The sequence below is a fragment of the Dendrobates tinctorius genome, unplaced genomic scaffold (genome assembly GCF_039654945.1).
Source record: "Dendrobates tinctorius isolate UK_male_01 unplaced genomic scaffold, ASM3965494v1 ptg000070l, whole genome shotgun sequence".
Taxonomy (NCBI): Eukaryota; Metazoa; Chordata; class Amphibia; order Anura; family Dendrobatidae; genus Dendrobates; species Dendrobates tinctorius.
The window spans coordinates 48627501-48648269 of record NW_027361738.1 but is presented as its reverse complement, the minus strand read 5'-3'; the positions used below and the strand labels follow the sequence as shown (position 1 = coordinate 48648269).

General features: G+C 41.1%; 1 protein-coding gene across 1 annotated transcript in view; it reads left to right on the top strand.

Moving 5' to 3' along the window:
* ADARB2 (adenosine deaminase RNA specific B2 (inactive)) overlaps positions 1-20769 on the top strand; it is a 945686-nt gene that overhangs the window by 152021 nt on the left and 772896 nt on the right. Inside the window, exon 2 of the mRNA XM_073581643.1 lies at positions 12697-12738. Within this exon, the coding sequence (XP_073437744.1) occupies positions 12697-12738 (42 nt within the window). The remainder of the gene's footprint in view (positions 1-12696; positions 12739-20769) is intronic.

Here is a 20769-nt window from a genome sequence, read left to right as displayed (position 1 = left end):
CTCTGTCTGTGCATCTGCACCCTTGCAGCTCTGTCTGTGCATCTGCACCCTTGCAGCTCTGTCTGTGCATCTGCACCCTTGCAGCTCTGTCTGTGCATCTGCACCCTTGCAGCTCTATCTGTGCATCTGCACCCTTGCAGCTCTGTCTGTGCATCTGCACCCTTGCAGCTCTGTCTGTGCATCTGCACCCTTGCAGTTCTGCCTGCTCGGCTCCCTAGCCGCTCTGCCTGCACGGCTCCCTAATGGCTCTGCCTGCACGGCTCCCTAGCCGCTCTGCCTGCACGGCTCCTTAGCTGCTCTGCCTGCACGGCTCCCTAGCTGCTCTGCCTGCCCGGCTTCCTTGCCGCTCTGCCTGCCCGGCTCTCTTGCCGCCCAGCCTACTCCGCACTCCTGCGGCTCTGCCTACTCCACACTCCTGCCTATATCCATACCTGCACCTCCTGTGTGAACAGGTCCAAATCCTGTTCCAACATACACCACTCCCTCCTGCCTACACCTGATGTGTGAACAGGTCCCTACCTGCCACTTCTCATACCACGCCAGTCTGTCCTGTGTCTCAAGCCGTGCCCGCCTGTCCTGTGTCTCAAGCCGTGCCCGCCTGTCCGGTTTCTCCAAGCCGTGCCCGCCTGTCCGGTTTCTCCAAGCCGTGCCCGCCTGCCCTGTGTCTCCTAGCCACGCCTGCTTGCCCAGTGTCTCAGCCGTGCCTGTCGTGTCTACCTGCCTGCCTGTCTATAGCTTCTGTCAAAGTCACTTGTCCCCAAGTGGGACCAGCAGCCACAGCCAGACATCACCCTGGAGTGGCACCCGACAGCTATCTGCCGCACAAGCCTGACCTCACCATCAGAGGCTCCAGTGAAGACCGAGGTAGCTGTTGTAGTCACGCCCCTCCAGGGTTGTCTGGTTTGTGGCACAGTGGGGCCACAAACCCCCAGCTCGCGCCATTCAGCCAAGGAGCGAGCGTGACACTAGTGTAAGACACATTTGTATTACATGGGAGTAGTGAGTTGAAGGAACCAAATTAATATAACAATTTTTTGTTATTTCGTATATATATTCTTTTGGCTCTCTTGTAGTCTGGGATGATGGCCAATCTGTCCTCTGATATTTCAGGCAAATTCTGGTCTGAGGAGCCTGAAATCATCAATTTGTCTTTGTAAAGGACTATTGCATTATTAATCTTGCCTAATTATGCTTTAAGAGGTAAATGGGAATAAAATAAATTACACTGGAGTAAACATTTGGAGCACGTATTTACTTTGGCTTTTTTTTTACTTTGGAAATCAGATTATAAAAATTCTTCCCTATTACTATAAGGCTACGTACAAGAAAGTACAATGCAGTGCAGAATCTGTCATACAATAGAGACCATCCGGCCCCATTGATCGCATTGATTTATAATGGATGTCATTACTCAATTTGCTCAATACTGGTTTCTTCCAATGCAAATATGAATTATGCCTAAATGCCTGTAATCCCAATCTATGCCCACATTTTAAAAAATTCTCAAAATATAAGGCTGAGAAGATTTTATGTGTGTGAGTTTTGCCATAAAATAACAGATAATGGTTCCAGAGTTTTTATTCAAGTAGTGCCAAAATTGACCTGTAATCAGTTCTACAGTATTCTCATAAGTAGTGGCATAATTTGAAGATCATGGGCCTCAAAAGAAACATTTTTAACAGGGCCTTCAGCTACTATATATTTAATAGTAAAGGTCTTTTCATATGGATCAAAAATAGACGACTGCAAAACCAGCCCTCACTATAGCGACAACCCTATGCATAAGTAATACCAGCCAAAAGTTCCCACAACCAGTCCTCGAGACTTTCCCCATAAACAGTATAAGGCAGAAAACAGTTCCAAAGTGCCCCAATAATGAATGCTAACTAGAGAGTGTCAAAATGTACAGTGAATACCAAAGAGTATTCCCATTAACTGTGCCAGCCAGAGGTCCCCCTTTACCATATCAATGAGAGAATTACTCCATATTAAGGGCGAGCCAGAAAATGTTCTATGCAGCACTATCCAAGCATTTTAGAGAAACATGGAAAAAATGCTGCAAAGTATGAATTCTTTAAAAAATAAAAGTGTTATTAGTTTATTTTTAACTAAGCAGACCAGAACAGGAAGGGCTGCTCTATGGACGTGAGGTCAAATGAAGCAGCAGAATCGACAACAGAAGCTGTCTCATTACCGCTGCGAGTCTGCAGAAATCGGTGCCAGACAGAACAGGCAGGTAGTTAGTATCTACCTGCTTGTAAGTTCTTAGCCAGTGTGAGAAAGTCACTGGCAAGGTGCTGGAGGGAAAATATGTTTTACTGAGGCTCATGGCTTCAGTGATGTAAAAACCCAAACGTTTTTCCTTCAGCACACTAAGTGTTGCAAGGAGTTAGCAGCCTATTTAAATAGAGGGCTGGATTTTTTGTGGACAACCATAGAGCCAGTGGGAGGTTGTCCACCTTATCTCCACCCCAGGTTGTGGCCTGGGGCTTAAGCTATCTGGCCTCCAGAAGCAGTGAGTGTTCAATGTCTGGAAAGGAACTCTACAGAAAAGTGTTTTGTGTTTGACCTATACTGCTAACCCTGAGTTGGCTGATACTCGCTAGCAGAAGGAAAGTGCTACCATTTTGTTTTGCTGTTTTTGCCCAGAGGGCCATATTTATTTTTCCTTCAGTTTGGTTTATGCGGCACCTAATAAACCAAGAACATTCTTAAAGAGACAGTGTACCCGTGTCTACCTCTGTGTACAGCTGAGTCTGTGTACAGCTGAGTAAGCCGATCTACCACACCCCATGGGAAAATAGCAAAGTCCGGGATACTTTGATAACCGCTTTAACAGTGTCAGTGAAAGAGTGCCTGAATAAAGAAGGCAAGCTAGAGAATACCAATACTAGTATAAGGGTGCTTTCACGTTACGCTTTTCTCCACGTTCATGGGTCCCGTCGGGGCTTGCGTCCGAACCCACCCCCTGCTCTAATGAGGCCATAAATTATACTGGTGCCAGCAGAGTGAACATACTCTCTAACGTTCATCATTTTTGGGTGTATACACCTACTGGAGGCAGACACAATCTACTATATCTGGGTATCTGCCTCCAGTAGGTGTTTATACTGGAAAATGATGAACATTAGAGCTCATGTTTGCACCATTAAAGTCTATGGTTCCATCTGCACATACACCCGAATCTCATTTTGCGGAGGTTCAAAAAGGGTCAACAAATGGGTGCCAGTACACAGCGTGAAGGCACCCTAAGCTACAACTAATAAGTACACTTTCAGAAAGTACCAGTGTGAGAGTTACCATTTCCATACGGTCAAGGTGTAGCTCAATTATACTGAGTTACTCATGATGCTTCGTAAAACATTAGCTGCCTCCAATGTGCACAGGCCAAATAGGGTTTCTAATATTATTCATAAAAATGAGAGAACCACCTAGCATGTAATACAAAATTATAGATGAGTATTGTTATACTTCACTACACTTTAAAAGAGCCACCAAAAATTCCGCTAAAGATCTCATTTGTAGTTATTTATTTCAAATGATGCGTAGATCTCCTTCTGTTGGATGTGGGCAATGTACGTATGGGATGCAATTCATTATCTGCTTCAGAGAGAACATTGTATGTCAGCAGTTTGCTAGATTCAGGGCGAGAAACAGGTTCCAGTCCCTATTCATTCAAAGTAAGACAATATTATATAATTAACTGAGAATGCAGTTTGTAAGATCTCATGCGTAGAGGTGGAATCAATTTTAGAACATAATTCCATGGTGTTGAGGAAGGTGTATATTGATCCTCTTAGACGGTTACTGCATTTTATATTGTAGCACACGGAAATAAAACTGAAATAGCCTGACAGGCTGAGAGGCGGCAAAAGTAATGTTCTGCTTTCTGCTGTTGAGGGGGTTTGAAACTTTCATTACCAATAGAATTTATTTGCTGCTATCAGTCTTCAAGCCACAATAAGCAGAAAATTCCTGCAAGTAACCTAGATACATTATATATGATTCTTATTTATATAGGTATTTTTGATCTACGTACTACAGATACTGAACTATTTCATTGGTGGTAGGAATTATTGGTTGCTTATATAGAAGAAATTAAATGATTTATCTGTTTAATAAGTATTGATTCATTCATTGTTCCATTTTTTATTTGTCTTCATGTTTTCCTACTGAATTTGCACATCACTGAAGTGTTAAGCGAAATGATATATTCTATATAATTGACCTTACCTTGAATATGCCAAATATTAGGGTATATGGGTGTCAAAGAGGAGGGTTTGAGTGCTTGAGATCTCCAGTTATGAGCAAGAGTAAAAAGATGCTAATTAAAAGTGCCTCCAGACCATTCGTGTATTATGTGGTTGGTCGCTCTTTAAATAGCCAAAATGTAATGCCCTGCTATGCCCTATGTATCCACGTGGCATAATACATCAGGATTTGCTGCGTATTGAACGCTGCGTACAGCCGCAGCGTTCAATCCACAGCATCCAGATGTTACAGCATAGTGGAGGGGATTTTATGAAATCCTGTCTCCACTATGCGTACAAAAATGCGGGTGACACACCCGCGAAACCGGACATGTGGCGCATCCTTATAGACCGCAGCATGTCTATTTATCTTGCAGAGATATGTCTATAGGATGCGCTGATTCCACATGTGTTTTAAAAAAGGGGGCAGTGCTTTGGGCGGAGCAGGCTTTCCGCTGCATCCAAAGCGCTGCTACAACGCACCGTGGAAACATACCCTTAAGGGGCTAATACAAACTACATGACCCAGCAAAATGTCACATGGCAACTAGCAAATGGTTTCTAGCACAACTGATCACAATGGCAGTTGTCACCCTTTCACCACCTTGGGCTTTTCCGGTTTTTGAGTTTCCATTTTTTGCTCCCCCTCTTCCCAGAACCATTACTTTCTTATTTTTTGTCAGTATGGCTGTGTGAGGGCTTGGATTCTTGCAGGACGAGTTTTACTTTTGAATAACACTATTGGTTTTACCAGACAGTGTACTAGAAAACGGGAAAAAATTCTAAGTGCGTTGAAATTGCAAAAACAGTGCAATTCCAAAAATTTTTTTTGTGTGTTTACCATGTTCACTAAATGTTAAAACTGACCTGCCATTATGATTCTCCAGGTCATTACGAGTTCGTAGATACCAAACATGTACAGCTTCTTTTTTCTTTAAGTGGTGAAAAAAATTCAAAATTTAGAATAAAAGGTCACTATTTTCCAAGACCCATAGAGTCTGCATTTTATCATGATCTGGGGCCGGGTGAGGGCTTATTTTTAGTGTGCTCAGCTAACATTTTATCGATACCATTTCAGTTTACATTCAATGTTTTCATTGCCCATTACTGTATTCTAGTGCAATCTTGCGGTGACCAAAAAAGCTAAATTCTGGCGTCTTGATTTTTTTCTGGGGGGGTTTTTCACCGTTTACCGATTCTATCAATTGTTTTTATATATTGATAGACTGGGTGATTCTGATCACGGTGATGCCAAATATCTGTATTTTTTTTTAATTGTGTTTTTTTGAAAGGGGCTAAAGGGGGGTTATTTAAACTTTTATATATTTATATTTTTTTATCTTTTTAAAAACTTTTTTTACTTTTCAATAGCTTCAATAATCTACAGAGAGTAGAAACTGCTATCTTCTGATGTACAAGAAGCTACCCAAACATACACACGGAGGACCGTGAGGAACACAAAACCTACGTGAGAGAAAAGATCCTCCAATAGATTCATTTAAAATGAAATTTTATTGAACCATGTCAGAAAATTTTTTTGTTTAAAAGGGATGATAACATACAGAAAAAACTATGCAAGCATCGAGAGGGAAGATTTTATTAAATTTTAATAATTTTAAATGAATCTATTGGAGGATCTTTTCTCTCATGTAGGTTTTATCTTCTGATGTGTATCTAAAATGATCATGTGCTATGAACACCGGCCACTAGGCGGCGCTCATAGCTATCCAGAAATGACTATCACAGAGGTCTCCTGCAGACCAAGGGTTGTCATTCCAACCCATCGGTGACCCGCGGTCATGTAACACGGGCACTGGTTGGAGGGGTATATGACGTGCTTCTGGCGCAATTGTGTTAAATGCTGCTGTCAGATTGACAGTAGCATTTAACATATTAACAGCCATGGGTGGATTGCAAATCCCCCTGTGGCTGTTAAGGGCACATGTCAGCTGCTGAAATCAGCTGACAAGTGCTGTAAAAGTTATGGACTCATCACCGGAGTCCGCAGTAAACATGGAGAGGCGAACTTCGATGTACCTATAGATCCAAGCTCGCGAAGGTTTTAAAGGGAGTCTGCACAGAATGACTGTTCAAATCAAATACATGCACTCAGTGCACCACAGGAGTAACCATCCGTCAGCTTAAAATCGACAATGCCAGTCTATGGGTCTGTAAAAAAATCTAACTGTACTAGGACGACACCCTATTGCAGTATGATTTTAATTAACTTTCTGGAAGGAGAAGGTGGAGAAACTTTTTATTTTATCCATATGCAAGAAAAACTGATGACACTCAGACCACACTCTGATTAAACTCTGATCAAAGTCTATTCAAAATAATCAATTTTTTTCTCTTACGTGAGAAAATCGTGCGTCTTAATGAGCCCTTAAGTGAGCTGTGACATCATGCCCCTGTGGTGTCCCCATCCCGCCCAAGCACACCCATTTTGGTGGAAGTGGGCAAAACTGGTGTAAAAATTCCAAAAGCTGCAAAGTTTACACGTAAATCCACATTGCACAAAAAAATTGCAACTTTTTAAAGTTATTTATGCCAGAATTCTGGCATATGGTAATCACTTAGATGCATCTGGTATTATGCAGGCAGTAATTATTCATTATTAATAGGGCTTTTAAATTGACTAAATCTGATACTTGGAAAAATGAGTTATCATTTATCATGTCAGTGATATCACTATCAATACCCATTAGTAAATATAATTTTATTCAAAGCATTGCTATCTGGACATAAAACCTCTTATGCTTATATGTGTAGTTTTACTAACAGAAACGTTAGCTTTATGGGCTATAAAAATAGGCTCTATATATGTGCAGTACTGTGCAAAAGTTTTAGGCAGGTGTAGAAAAATTCTGCAAAGTAAGAATGCTTAAAAAAATAAGTGTTAACAGTTTAATTTTGTTAAATTTTGTTAATGAATTAACAAAGTGAATGAACAAAAGAGAAAATTAAATCAAATAATTATTTGGTGTGATCGCCCTTTGCTTTTAAAACAGCATAAATTATTCTAGTTGCCCTTGCATAGCATCATTTGGGTTTTTATAGTCAGTGTATGAGTACCCAATACAAACAGGTAATGATCATCACTTCATATGGTTTTTGGTTTTAACTGAAACAGACACAATTGTGTGTGAGGCTTAAAACTAAGGGTGAGTGCACACAGTGCGGATTCAGCTGCGGATTATTCCGCGTGGATTTGTAGGTAAAACCGCAAGTAAAGTGACCTTCGGTTTTACCTGCGGATTTGCCTGCAGTTTTCCCCTGCGGTTTGACACCTGGTCAATGGAACAGGTGTCAAACCGCTGCAGAATCCACAGAAAGAATTGACATGCTGTGGATTTAAAACCGCAGCAAATCCACTCGGAAAAATCTGCAGCATGTGCACTGTGGTTTTTAAATCCCATTGATTTGCATTCTATTGTACAATATCTGCGGATCCACAGCAGAATCCGCAACGTGTGCACATACCCTTAGTGAGGAACAGCCACATTCTGTTACAAAGGTGAGGTTGTGGAAGAGTTTCATGTCAGGTGATACAATATGGCAATCGATCGTATGTGCCCTGAAGCACTGTTTATCATAGCCCATAGTCAATGTATGATCCACATACTGTATGACCTGTGAGCAACAGTATTTCAGATATGCACATGCTTGATGGCCAGTCCTTAACGGGTTAAATATGATGGTGGAAGGACAGCCGGTAAAGTTGCTGAAGACTGAATTCCACCTTGTGGGATGCTCCATCTTCTGTCATTGGTTACATATGCGGATCCTTGTTTATGAGAGTATGACTTCAGGTATATGAACAATTCCTAGTCTTGCGTTGAGCCCAAAAGTGATGGATTTGGCTCTATCACTTGAGCCATATATTAGAATATATAATATATTATAAGGTCGCCGCACTATGTGTTCCCAACTATTCATGATTATATAAATTTACATATTTAGGAAACAACTTGAATATTGGACATTTCTTTGTGGATGAGAAGTTGTGTCATTGTATCGCCACAAATAAAGCAATGCCAAGGATATGAATAATACATTGTGATGTCAGGTGCTGGGATTTTAAACATGTTGCTGCCTAAGTGGAACGGTCACAATATGATGTGTGGATTTTTAACTTTTGATGGATGCAAAAAAAAATAAATAAGGGCACAGATGAGTGGATTAGAACAAGCTGCAATGTGGAAGATAAGGAATTTTATTAGAAGTGTTCTTTGTACACATCAACCACGGAAAATGTCACTGAGGTTCATTGCTCACTTTGTAACCTGGTAATTAACATGATGGAAATCATGAGGGCAAAAAATGGATCTGTGTGAACCGACATGGCATGCACAGGAAATATATTATATGTTTCTAAGATTATATATTTTTTGGGGATTTAACCATTTTGTAGCCTGAACTTTGCATAATGAAACCCTAAGCAGTGAAAAACTCTCTGACTCAAAGGAGTAACTAGATTGTAAGCTAAGTCCATACATTCAATATATTATACAGTCAGCTTGGATCAGGGTATATAGTGAGCTTAACATCTTGGAATACAGTTGTTGAATTCTACAAACATAAACTTTTACTTGCTCAGTGGTAGAAATTAAAACAGCACGTCCATCAGCACTTTTATCCACATATAATATAGGACTGTTTACTTACAATTGCTCATGTTGTCTTTCTATCCAGTTAATTCTTCTATTTTCTCTGCATGAGTCGTCCCTCTATTCAGCTACTGACCCAGCCGCTCTTCTTCTCCCCCCCCCGCCTGGGACTTTTGCAGTGATGACTCATGCAGGAAAAAGAGACTTCTTGTGTTATGCAGAGACAAGGGACTGTGGGCTCTTATGTTATCCCTCGAACTAGAGGTCACCCTAGTCTATCCCTGTCCCCCGGATTACCCTGAAAGGTGGAGATGCCGGGGTCACATACCTTACAATGCTCCTATCTTAGCCCTTATCTGTTCCCTCCCCAACCCAGGGAGGTGTGAGGCTGAATGTATAGGTTTACACTAACCAGACAGACAAGGGAAGAGAGACAGAGATGACAGAAAAACTACAATCATACAAATATACTCACAAAACAACAGAGTAGATCAACAGGGGAGGGATAGGTAGAAGAAACCAAATAAACGAGGATAAGGATAAGGATAACCACTCAAACCAATCTCTAGAACAACTCTCCAAATGCCTACTCCAAACACGAACTACTCCTCCAACACCAAACCAGGCAAAATGAACTATCACTGGCAAGGTCAGAAGCAAGGAGGTGGGTTCTTAAACTTTTCGGTATTAACAAACTCAGAATAGTTGATACAACCAAAGACAGAGAACACTAGATGTCTAAATAAGCAGTTTAACCTTTGCAGCACCAGAGCAAAAAAGCCAGAACTGCTAATAGGACAGTAAAGACATTCTAACTACAGCTGGTGTATGTGTCACCAGAAGCTGCAGTTGTCTAACCCCACTCTCTCACGGTATCCCCATGACATGCTCTTTTCTACAATGAGCTTAGAAGGATCCAGCTAGTCAGTTTTTAACCCCTTTCAGACATTGGGCATAATAGTATAGCCCTTAGATGAGGGCTCTGGTGCTGAGCCAACATCATTTCTGGCACATGTCAGCTGTTCTGAACAGCTAACATGTGCCTCTAACATCCGTAGGTGGAATCGTGATCCACCTGCAGCTGTTAACTAGCTAAATGCCGCTGTCAATCTCTGACAGCAGCATTTAACCCACTCATCTGTGATTATCACGTGATTGCTGGTCACCAATGTGTTGGCATGACAACCAGAGATCTCCAGCAGACCTCTATGGTTGTCAAAGCCAGATTGCTATGACCACTGCCTGGTGGTCGGCGCTCATAGCAAGTGAGCATTTCTGCTACATATAGGTGATATGATCATCGCCTGTATGTAGCAGAGCCAATTGGACAAGTGCTGCTTCTAATTTCCCTTGGAGACTACTGAAGCATGAAAAGATGAAATTTAAAAAAAAAAATTATTAAAAACATATAAATGTTCAAATCATCCCCCTTTCGCCCCATTCAAAATAGAACAATAAAAAAATCAAATATACACATATTAGGTATCACCGCTTTCAGAATCGCCCGATCTATCAATACGAAAAAAGAATTAACCCGATCGTTAAACGAGGAAATAAGTCAGAATACCAGAATTAAATTTTTTTTGGTCGCCGCAACATTGATTTAAAATGGAATAATGGGCAATCAAAAGATCGCATCTGCACCAAAATGTTTTCATTAGAAATATCAGCTTGGCACCCAACTCGAGATGACGAAAAATGGAGACGCTACAGGTATCGAAAATGGCGCTTTTTTTTTTTTAAACAAACTTTTTTCACCACTTAAATATAAAAAATTCCTTGACGTGTTTGGTGTCTAAGAACTCGTAAGGACCTGAAGAATCATAATGGCAGGTTTACCATTTATTGAACTTGGTGAAAAAAAAAAAACAACAACTGTGGGATTGCAGTTTTTTTGCAATTTCGCAGCACTTGACATTTTTTTTCCCGTTTTCCACTACACAGTATCATTAAAACCAATGGTGTTGTTCAAAAGTACAATGTGTTCTGCAAAAATCAAGCCCTAACATGGCCATTTTGACCAAAAACTAAAAAAGTTATGGCTCTGGGAAGAAGGGGAGCAAAAAATGAAAATACATCTGGTCGTTAAGGGGTTAATCATGTGATGCCATAGACCTAATGGAAAAGAGAAGAATTAGCTGGAAAAAAAGGCAAAATGAGCAATTTTAAGGACTCAATGCCGTAAAATATAATGACTGCAATATATTCAGAGGATAAAAATTTTGAAGCGAATGCTTTTTTAAATATATATGGAACTAGCTGAAGAGCCTGGCGCTGCCCAGGCATAGTTATAACAAGTTATAATTATCCTTCATCCCATAGTCCCGTGCCCATATACCCATCACACATCCTTCATCCCATAGGCCCGTGCCCATATACCCATCACACATCTTCCATCCCATAGTCCCATGCCCATATACCCATCATACATATTCGCCATGCCATAGTCGAGTGCCCATATACCCATCATACATATCCTCCATCCCATAGTCCAGTGCTCATATACTCATCACACATCCTCCATCCCATAGTCCTGTGCCCATATACCGGTCATACATATCGTTCATCCTATAGCCCCGTGCCCATATACCCGTCATACATATCCTCCATCCTATAGTCCAGTGCCCATATACCCATCACATATCCTCCATCCCATAGTCCCATGCCCATATACCCATCATACATATCCTCCATCCCATAGTTGAGTGCCCATATACCCATCACACATCCTCCATCCCATAGTCCCATGCCCATATACCCATCACACAACCTCCATCCCATAGTCGAGTGCCCATATACCCATCATACATATCCACCATCCGATAGTCCCGTGCCCATATACCCATCACACATCCTCCATCCCATAGTCCCGTGCCCATATACCCGTCATACATATCGTCCATCCCATAGTCCCATGCCCATATACCCGTCATACATATCCTCCATCCCATAGTCCAGTGCCCATATACCGATCACACATCCTCCATCTCATAGTTCCGTGCCCATATACCCGTCATTCATATCGTCCATCCCATAGTCCCGTGCCCATATACCTGTCATGCATATCCTCCATCCCATAGTCCAGTGCCCATATACCCGTCATACATATCCTCCATCCAATAGTCCAGTGCCCATATACCCATCACACATCCTCCATCCCATAGTCAACCATTATGACATCATAATGAGCAGCAGCGGGGCTTGCAACCTATGATGACATCAGCGTCGCCATGGCAACCATTGTGACATCATAATGAAGGGCGGGGCTTGATACACACACACTGTTTCCCCAGTATGCAAATAGGGGCATTATGACATCGTAATGAGGGGCGGGGCTTGACGCACACACACTTTTTCCCCAGTATGTAGATAGGGGCAAAATTGTTTGGTGAATTGGAACGTGCAGGTTTAAAATTTCGCCTCACAACATAACTTAGGACGCTCTCGGGGTCCAGACGTGTGACTGTGCCAAATTTTGTGGCTGTAGCTGCGACGGTGCAGATGCCTATCCCGGACATACACACACACATACATACACACATACATACATACACACTTTGAGCTTTATATATTAGATATAATACTTCTACAGCAAAAATATTTGATGGCTTCCTGGTGGAGGTGGGAAATGAGGGATGAATTCCTTGTGAGGTATTATATGGTTATCCCATAAATGAAAATTGATGAATTGTCCTTAGTACAAATGAATTACTTTTAAAGAGGCACTGTAACCCTGTAAGTTTCCTACAGAGATTATTCCAATGTGATTCCCTAATACTTTTTATATGATAAATACATCTAAGCACCTAAGCTGATGCCTTTATTTATTTTAACAGGACACAACCCACAGGAAATTAGGACATCAAGACTGCTGGGAGGTATGATACTCATATTCATATAATGTTCTTATCAAAATCGGAAATATGTCCTCAATCAGCGTAAGAAACCGATTTTTTTGTCTCAATGTAAATAAAATGAAATTAAATGAAGCAACAATTGACAGTCTTCTTTAAAACTTTGAAATTATATGTGCCTCTTTGTGTCTCCATGGTACCAAATTACAAACAAACACTATGTAGTCATGATCTCTTCTATGTGGTCTACACTTCAGGAAAACACCAAAAGTCATAAAACTTTTGTGCATCCTCACATTATGCACAAATGTTGCGACTTTTTGGAGTAATTTTACAACATATTTCTGGTGTCAACACTTTGATGAATTGCTGCCTTAGTTCTTTTTAGACGAAGAGCCCATATATAACAACCAGAAATTTTGGGTAGAAATCATTCATACAAACCTCTCCATAAGATCACCCATTGAGAAAACCAGCCTCTTTATCCAGACTAGATTTACTGTTACAGATTTTCGGTTCATCCATAAGGCTAACTATAGAATATATAATTTGAGAAGACTCCCCTTAGGAGACTCCTTTTTAACAAATTTTGGAGTGGTTGTCTCCAATAGGTTTCACTGTTTATATTATACGATATATCTAGTAGTACAATCGATTCGGAATGCCTTTCCATTCTTCACGGAGTGTGTTAAATTACTACCATTTCTCTTCTTTCGTGCAGATCCATTTTTGGCTGCTGAGTGATGACATATGTTTTGGTTGGCTGCACAAAAATTAAAAGACAGAAATTTGCCCAAATGCACATCCAATAATATTGTATTAAGTTAAATCAAACAATTAAAAAAAATGGCTGTTTTTTAAGAAAACCTTACATTTCAGATGTTGAGAAAAGCGTTCCCCATTTCTTTCCTAAAGAATGTGCTCTTGTTCTTTTTTTAGAATGTCTGTCTCTTGTAAGTGGCTACGAATTACAGAATACACTTCATCTTATTCGCGAAATTTGCATTTTTATGGTCTTTCAACTGATATAAGATTAGAAGCAGAGTGTTGGTGTTACTTCCGCACATATCGCTCTCTATGGAATTCTCGTTTCACTTCACTGTGGGTAATGTTCAAGCCCTGGAAATGCTTTTCCTGCTCTTCGGAAACTGCCTCAAATCTGAAATTTATAGCACAGCACTTATTATTAATGAGGTAATAAGCTAAAGCAGCCCTCGGGCATTACTCACCTTTGTATACTTTTCTATCATTATAATTGAACTCATTGGCTTTTTGTTCATCTGTTTGGACAGCTAGATTGATGACGGTCCCGGTATAAAATGTCATTTCTTCACATTAAATGTTGTGTATGAAAAATAACAGTAACGTAATAGGCAGGGGACGACGCTCTGCCTGCGTAATAATTTGCTTGCGGGGGGAATAACGCATTTATAACAAAGGTAAGCAGAAAACAAGAAAAGAAAAAATCTTTATTACATGTACAGTACATGGTGTGGTAGATCGTACCACCCTACTACAGATGTGTCCTCCCTTTCATCTTGACTATGGCCATATCACAAGAACACTGATACAAGATGACCATCTCTGAAAAAAAATACGATTTTGTGATTTTTTTGGTGGGAGATATTTATGCTATAGGTGTCTATGTTTGGTCAGCAATGTTACAATATACGGTAATAATTATGCATTGAATTTGTAAGGTTAGTGATTGAAGTGCATAACAAAAGTGTTCACTAAAGGTAAGGGCACACTTGCCAAATTTTTGACCTTTTTGAGGAGAAGGGTCTGTAGCGCACCGACTGTAAGTTTTTGTTGCATAGTCACGTCATGATTTACAGGCAATACCCATTCTGCATCCTATTTCCCACTCCCCAAATGTATCTATAGGCACTAACACAGTGTGTCCCAACAAGTTAAAACTTTGTGAGAGCCATGCTTTCTGGAGGTTTCTTTGACCCTGGGAGATTTGCCAATTCTTCTGGTAGTTTGTAAGTGATTAGATTTTTTCTTCAAACAACCATTTGCTATTGGCCAATTTGCAATGATGGGCACACCATAACGACAGGACATGTGGATGCTTTGGAGCTGTTAGGGTATGTGAACACATTGCAGATTTGCCTGAGAATTTTCTGCACAGAATCTGCATCTTTTGCCAGAAAACGCAGGTAAAAATCTGTGCGTTTTTGATGCGGATTCGAAGCATTTTTTAATGCGGATTTGTTTGCGTTTTTGTAAGCTAAATAAAGATCTATTATTTAACAAAAAAAAGAGTTGTGATGTCATTTCTTTGTCCAACCTCTTATTTTGCATACTCCATTACACACACAGATAGATAGATAGAACTATAGATAGATTGATCTATAGTTAGATATATCTCATAGAATCGTAGAGTTGGAAAGGACCTCCTGGGCCATCTGGTCCAACCCCCTGCTCAAAGCAGGATTCGCTAAATCATCCCAGTCAGATGTCTGTCCAGCCTCTGTTTGAAGACTTCCATTGAAGGAGAACTCACCACTTCTCGTGGCAGCTTGTTCCACTCATTGATCACTCTAACTGTCAAAAAGTTTTTTCTAATATCTAATCTGTGTCTCCTCCCATTCAGTTTCATCCCATTGCTTCTAGTCTTTCCTTGTGCAAATGAGAATAAAGTTGATCCTTCTACAATGTGACAGCCCTTTAGATATTTGTAGACAGCTATTAAGTCTCCTCTCAGTCTTCTCTTTTTCAAACTAAACATTCCCAAATCCTGCAACCTTTCCTCATAAGACAGGGTTTGCAGACCGGTCACCATTCTGGTCGCTCTTTTCTGAACTTGCTCCAGTTTGTTGGTGTCTTTTTTAAAATGTGGTGCCCAAAACTGGACACAATATTCCAGATGAGGTCTGACCAAAGAGGAGTAGAGGGAAATAATGACTTCACGTGATCTAGACTGTATGCTTCTGTTAATACATCCTAAAATTACATTTGCCTTTTTTTCTGCTGCATCACACTGTTGACTCATATTCAGTCTGTGATCTATTAGTATACCCAAGTCTTTTTCACATGTGCTGTTGCTTAGCCCTATTCCTCCCATTCTGTATATGCTTTTTTCATTTTTATTGCCCAGATGTAGTACTTTGCATTTTTCCCTGTTAAAAACCATTCTGTTAGTTGCTGCCCACTTCTCCAGTTTATTTAAATCTTTTTGAATCCTCTCTCTCTCTTCTCTAGTATTAGCTATCCCTCCTAGCTTTGTGTCATCAGCAAATTTAATCAGTTTACCCTCAATTCCTTCATCTAAATCATTGATAAAGATGTTGAAAAATACAGGGCCCAGGACAGAGCCCTGTGGTACCCCACTTGAGACATTCTTCCAACTGGATGTGCAGCCATTTATGACCACTCTTTGGGTCCGATCACTAAGCCAGTTATGAATCCACCTAACAGTTGCTTTGTCCATTCCATACTTAGTAATTTTTTCAATAAGGATTGTATGAGATACTTTGTCAAATGCTTTGCTGAAGTCAAGATATACTATATCTACAGCATTTCCTTGATCCACCCAATCAGTGATTCCGTCATAGAAGGAAATTAAGTTAGTCTGACATAACTTATTAGTTACAAACCCATGCTGACTCTGTTTAATCACTTCATTCTTATCCAGGTACTGACATACATGTTGTTTAATAATCTGTTCAAAGATCTTTCTTGGTATAGAAGTCAGACTCACCGGCCTATAGTTGCCTGGGTCCACCTTCTTCCCCTTTTTGAAGATAGGAACAACATTTGCTCTTCTCCAGTCTTCTGGCACTTCTCCTGTTCTCCAAGAATTTTCAAAGATTATGGAGAGGGGTTCAAAAATTTCTTTTGCTATCTCCTTCAGTACTCTGGGGTGTAATTCATCTGGACCTGGAGACTTGAATTCATTTAGGTTAGCTAAGTGTTTCCTCACTATCTTTCTGTTTATAGATATCCTGGATTCTTCTATTCCCTTAATAGGACAGTGAAGAACAGTTGATGTTACATTTCCTTTCTGAGAGAAAACAGATGCAAAATAGGAATTTAAAAGTTCGGCCTTCTCAACATCCTGTCTTACCATTTCATCATTTTCATCCTGTAAAAATCCTATAGCATCTTTGACTTTTCTTTTACTTTTGACATATCCCCAAAATCCTTTATTATTGCTTTTGACATCTCTTGCAAGCCTCAATTCATTTTCAGCTTTAGATAATCTGATTTGTGCCCTGCAGGTTCTGCAGACAGCATTATATTCTTCTTTAGATATGCCTCCCTCTTTCCATTTTATAACATTTTTTTCTTCCTTTTTAGCATGTGCTTAAGTTCTGTGTTCATCCTTCCTGGTTTCCTTAAATGCTTCCTATTCTTCCCTATTTTCGGAATTGTTAACAATTGTGCTTTGAGAATTTCACTTTTCAAGATTTCCCATCCTTCCTGGACATTTTTGTCTTTAAGGATATCCAGCCATTGGATCCCTCCAATTCTCTTTCTGAATCCCTTAAAATCTGCCTTTCTGAAATCTAACCTTGACGTCTGAGTCTTCACAGGTCTTCCTCCTCTAGTTATCCAAAATTCTAAAATAGCATGGTCGCTACCTCCTAGGGTCCCAGCCACTTTTACCTCCTCAACCATTTCCTCCCTGTTTATAAGGATTAGATCCAAGGTAGCAGTTCCCCTTGTTTTCTCCCCTACCTTTTGGAAGATAAAGTTGTCAGCAAGAGAGGATAAGAATTTCCTTGACCTGTTAGTTTTGCCTGAGAGAGATTCCCAACAAATGTCTGGATAGTTGAAATCTCCAATGACAACTATGTCATATTTTTTGGAGAACTTGGCCATTTGATGCATAAAGCGTTCATCCATATCTTCAGCTTGCACAGGCGGCCTGTAGTAAATGCCTACAATGGTGTCCTTTCCATTGTTCTGTCCTTGTATTCTTACCCAAACAGTTTCCACAGAACTCCCAGTCTCTGAAGCTTCAATCTCTGTGCAGATATACGCGTTTCTAACATACAATGCGACACCTCCTCCTCGTTTATCAAGTCTGTTTCTTGCAAATAAGTTGAATCCTTCTAGCCTTGTATTCCAATCATGTGTATCGTCCCACCAAGTTTCAGTGATTCCAATGACATCATATTTCTTTTCCTGTGTTAGTAGTTCCAATTCTCCTTGTTTGTTGCCCATGCTTTGTGCATTAGTATAGAAACATTTTAGTTTGTGATTGGTTTCTCTTTCTCCAATTTTTTTATTAATTAGATTATTTTGTCTTTGTTCTTCCTTTCCACTTCTAATAGCAGAGTTCTCAATAGCATTTGTCAGGTGTATGGCTTTTTCTGGTCTTTTGCTTCCCTTCCCATGTTGTTCTAGTTTAAAGCTCTCCTTACAAGTGTAGCAAGGCGACTTCCAAATACATGTTTTCCAGTCTTCGTAAGGTGCACCCCATCTCTAGCAAGTAGTCCATTGTAAAGGTAATTCATTCCGTGATCCATAAATCCAAATCGTTGCTGACGGCACCATCGACGTAGCCAGTTGTTCACCTGCAGAATCTTATTCCACCTCCTTGTTCCATGGCCATCCACTGGGAGGATGGAAGAGAAGACCACCTGCGCTCCCAGTTCTTTCACTTTCTTGCCTAAGTCTTCAAAGTCTCTGCAGATGGTTTCCAGGTCATTTCTTGCGGTGTCATTTGTCCCCACATGTAGTAAGTCATCTGTAGGTCTGAAGAGTCCTGATATCCTGTCAGACACATCTTTAATTTTTGCACCTGGAAGACAGCACATTTCTCTTGAAGTTATATCCGGTCTGCAGATAGCGGCCTCTGTTCCTCTCAACAGGGAATCCCCCATGACCACCACTCTCCGTTTCTTCTTCACAACATTTTTCTTTCTCCATCCAGGACGACTCTGAAGGCGTACAAGGTTGCTGTTTGTTGGCAAAGTCTTATCCTGATGCATTTCTTCATTGTTTTCCTGCGTGAGAGCCTGGTACTGGTTCCTGAGCAGTATGGGTGCTGACTGCCTCCTGATCCTCCTGCTTCTCTGGGTCACATGCTTCCATTCCTCTCTTTCTTCAGGTGCACTTCGAATTTCTTCTCTTTCTGTAACATGAAGAGATAATTCTGCTCTGTCCAAGAACTCTTCGCCTTCCTTAATGATCTTCAACGTAGCTAACCTCTCTTCGAGATTTTGCAACTTTTCCTCCAACAGGGACACAAGCTTGCATTTGTGGCATGTGAAGATATGTAGATATATCTATACAATGATATCTATATCTGATACAGTGTGTAGGATTATCTCCGTCATTGTATCACCGGAGCCCATGGAGAGCGGTCACATCTGCTGATGTGACAGCTCTCCAAGGGAGATCATCGTGGGTCAATCGTTATTAATTGGATTACGTCAGACACAGGGAGTATATTGTTTGTTTATTATTTTAATTTTATTTGCAGATGATCGATGGCTTTGGGGATTAGGTGTATATGGTAAGTATGTACTATTATTGTACTGTATGTGTTTTTTTAACATTCAACACATTAGCCGGATGATCATGGGACTACTACTTTCCCATCATTGGCTAATGGTGTCGCTGTAGCAGGCATAGCTGGATGGGACTAGTAGTCCCATTGGACGATGCCTGCTTACACACAAACACATACACAGCCCCGCAGACCCACACACAGCCTCGCAGACCCCCGCACACAGACACAGATTTACGCAGACACTGACACACACACATACACACACATAGCTCCGCCCACACTCCGCCAATGCACTTCCCTCCTCCCGATCTGCAGCGATTCTAGCACCCACATCTGCAGCAAATCGGCAGATTATTTTACATCTGCAGCTTTGGTGCGGATGTGCCTGACTCAATGGAAATCAATGGGTGCAGAAACGCTGCAGATCCGCAAAAAGAATTGACATGCTGCTGAAAAAAAAATACTGCATTTCTGTGTGGATTTTTCCGCAACATGTGCACAACAAATCTCCATTTCCCATAGATTAACATTGGCTGTGCACTACACTGCAGATTTTATTCAAATCCGTACGACCAAAAACGCTGCAGATCCGCATGAGACTATTCTGCTCCGGTTGACTCAATCCTATTTGCTGTTGGTAAAAGCCTGATCTTCTCTCTACAGCATAACTGCATTGTTAGCAAACAACGGTTTGGGGAACGACTTATGGAAAATAAAAGTGGAGTAAAGAGGAAATACACAAGACCTTCATATACTATATAGAAGTATTCAGTAGCAAAATTGGGGATGCAGTTGGATACTTATAATGTGCTCGCCTCTTGTCTATATACCCTACTGATTAGGCAGGTTGGGGGTAAATTACAGGAGTCTCCTACTCTGGACCATCTTCTATTAGAGTGCAGTCAGATGGCCATATAAATCCGAGATCAGAACATAGTGCGTGGAGTGGCCGGCGGCTTTCCCGACTCGACAGCTACATGGAAATACATTGGCTTCTATGAAAATCATTTCCCTCTTTTTCCATTACGTTCAAGGAAAATGTATTTGAACTTGATGCTGAAGGGTTTTTCATGTACTAAAAAATGGCGTTAAAAAGGGATTAAAATGATAAGGATGAAACAACGATAAGACGTTATTGACTTTTGAAATTTGGCACTATTTCGACACAACAGGTCACTATGATCCTTCGACGCTTCCTATCCCCATTGCTGTGGGAAGAGATTAACCCCTTTCTGTCATGTGATGTACTATCCCGTCCATGTGCCCTGGGACTTAATTCCCAGGGACGGGATAGTACGTCACAGCGATCAGCGGCTGGGTGTCAGCTGATTATCACAGCTGACACCCGGCACAATGTGTCAGGGGTGGTCACGGACCGCCCCCGACACGTTAACCCCTTGCACACCACGATCAAACACGATCGCGGTGTACCCGGGGTTAAAGGGAAGCATCGGCAGGGAGGGGGCTCCCTCCGTGCTTCCCTGAGCCCCCCACGGCAGCGCAATGTGCAGCACTGCTGCGGGGGGCTCCATCCCTGCAGGCCCCCGAATCCAAGATGGTGACGGGGACCTTCGGGGGCCTGC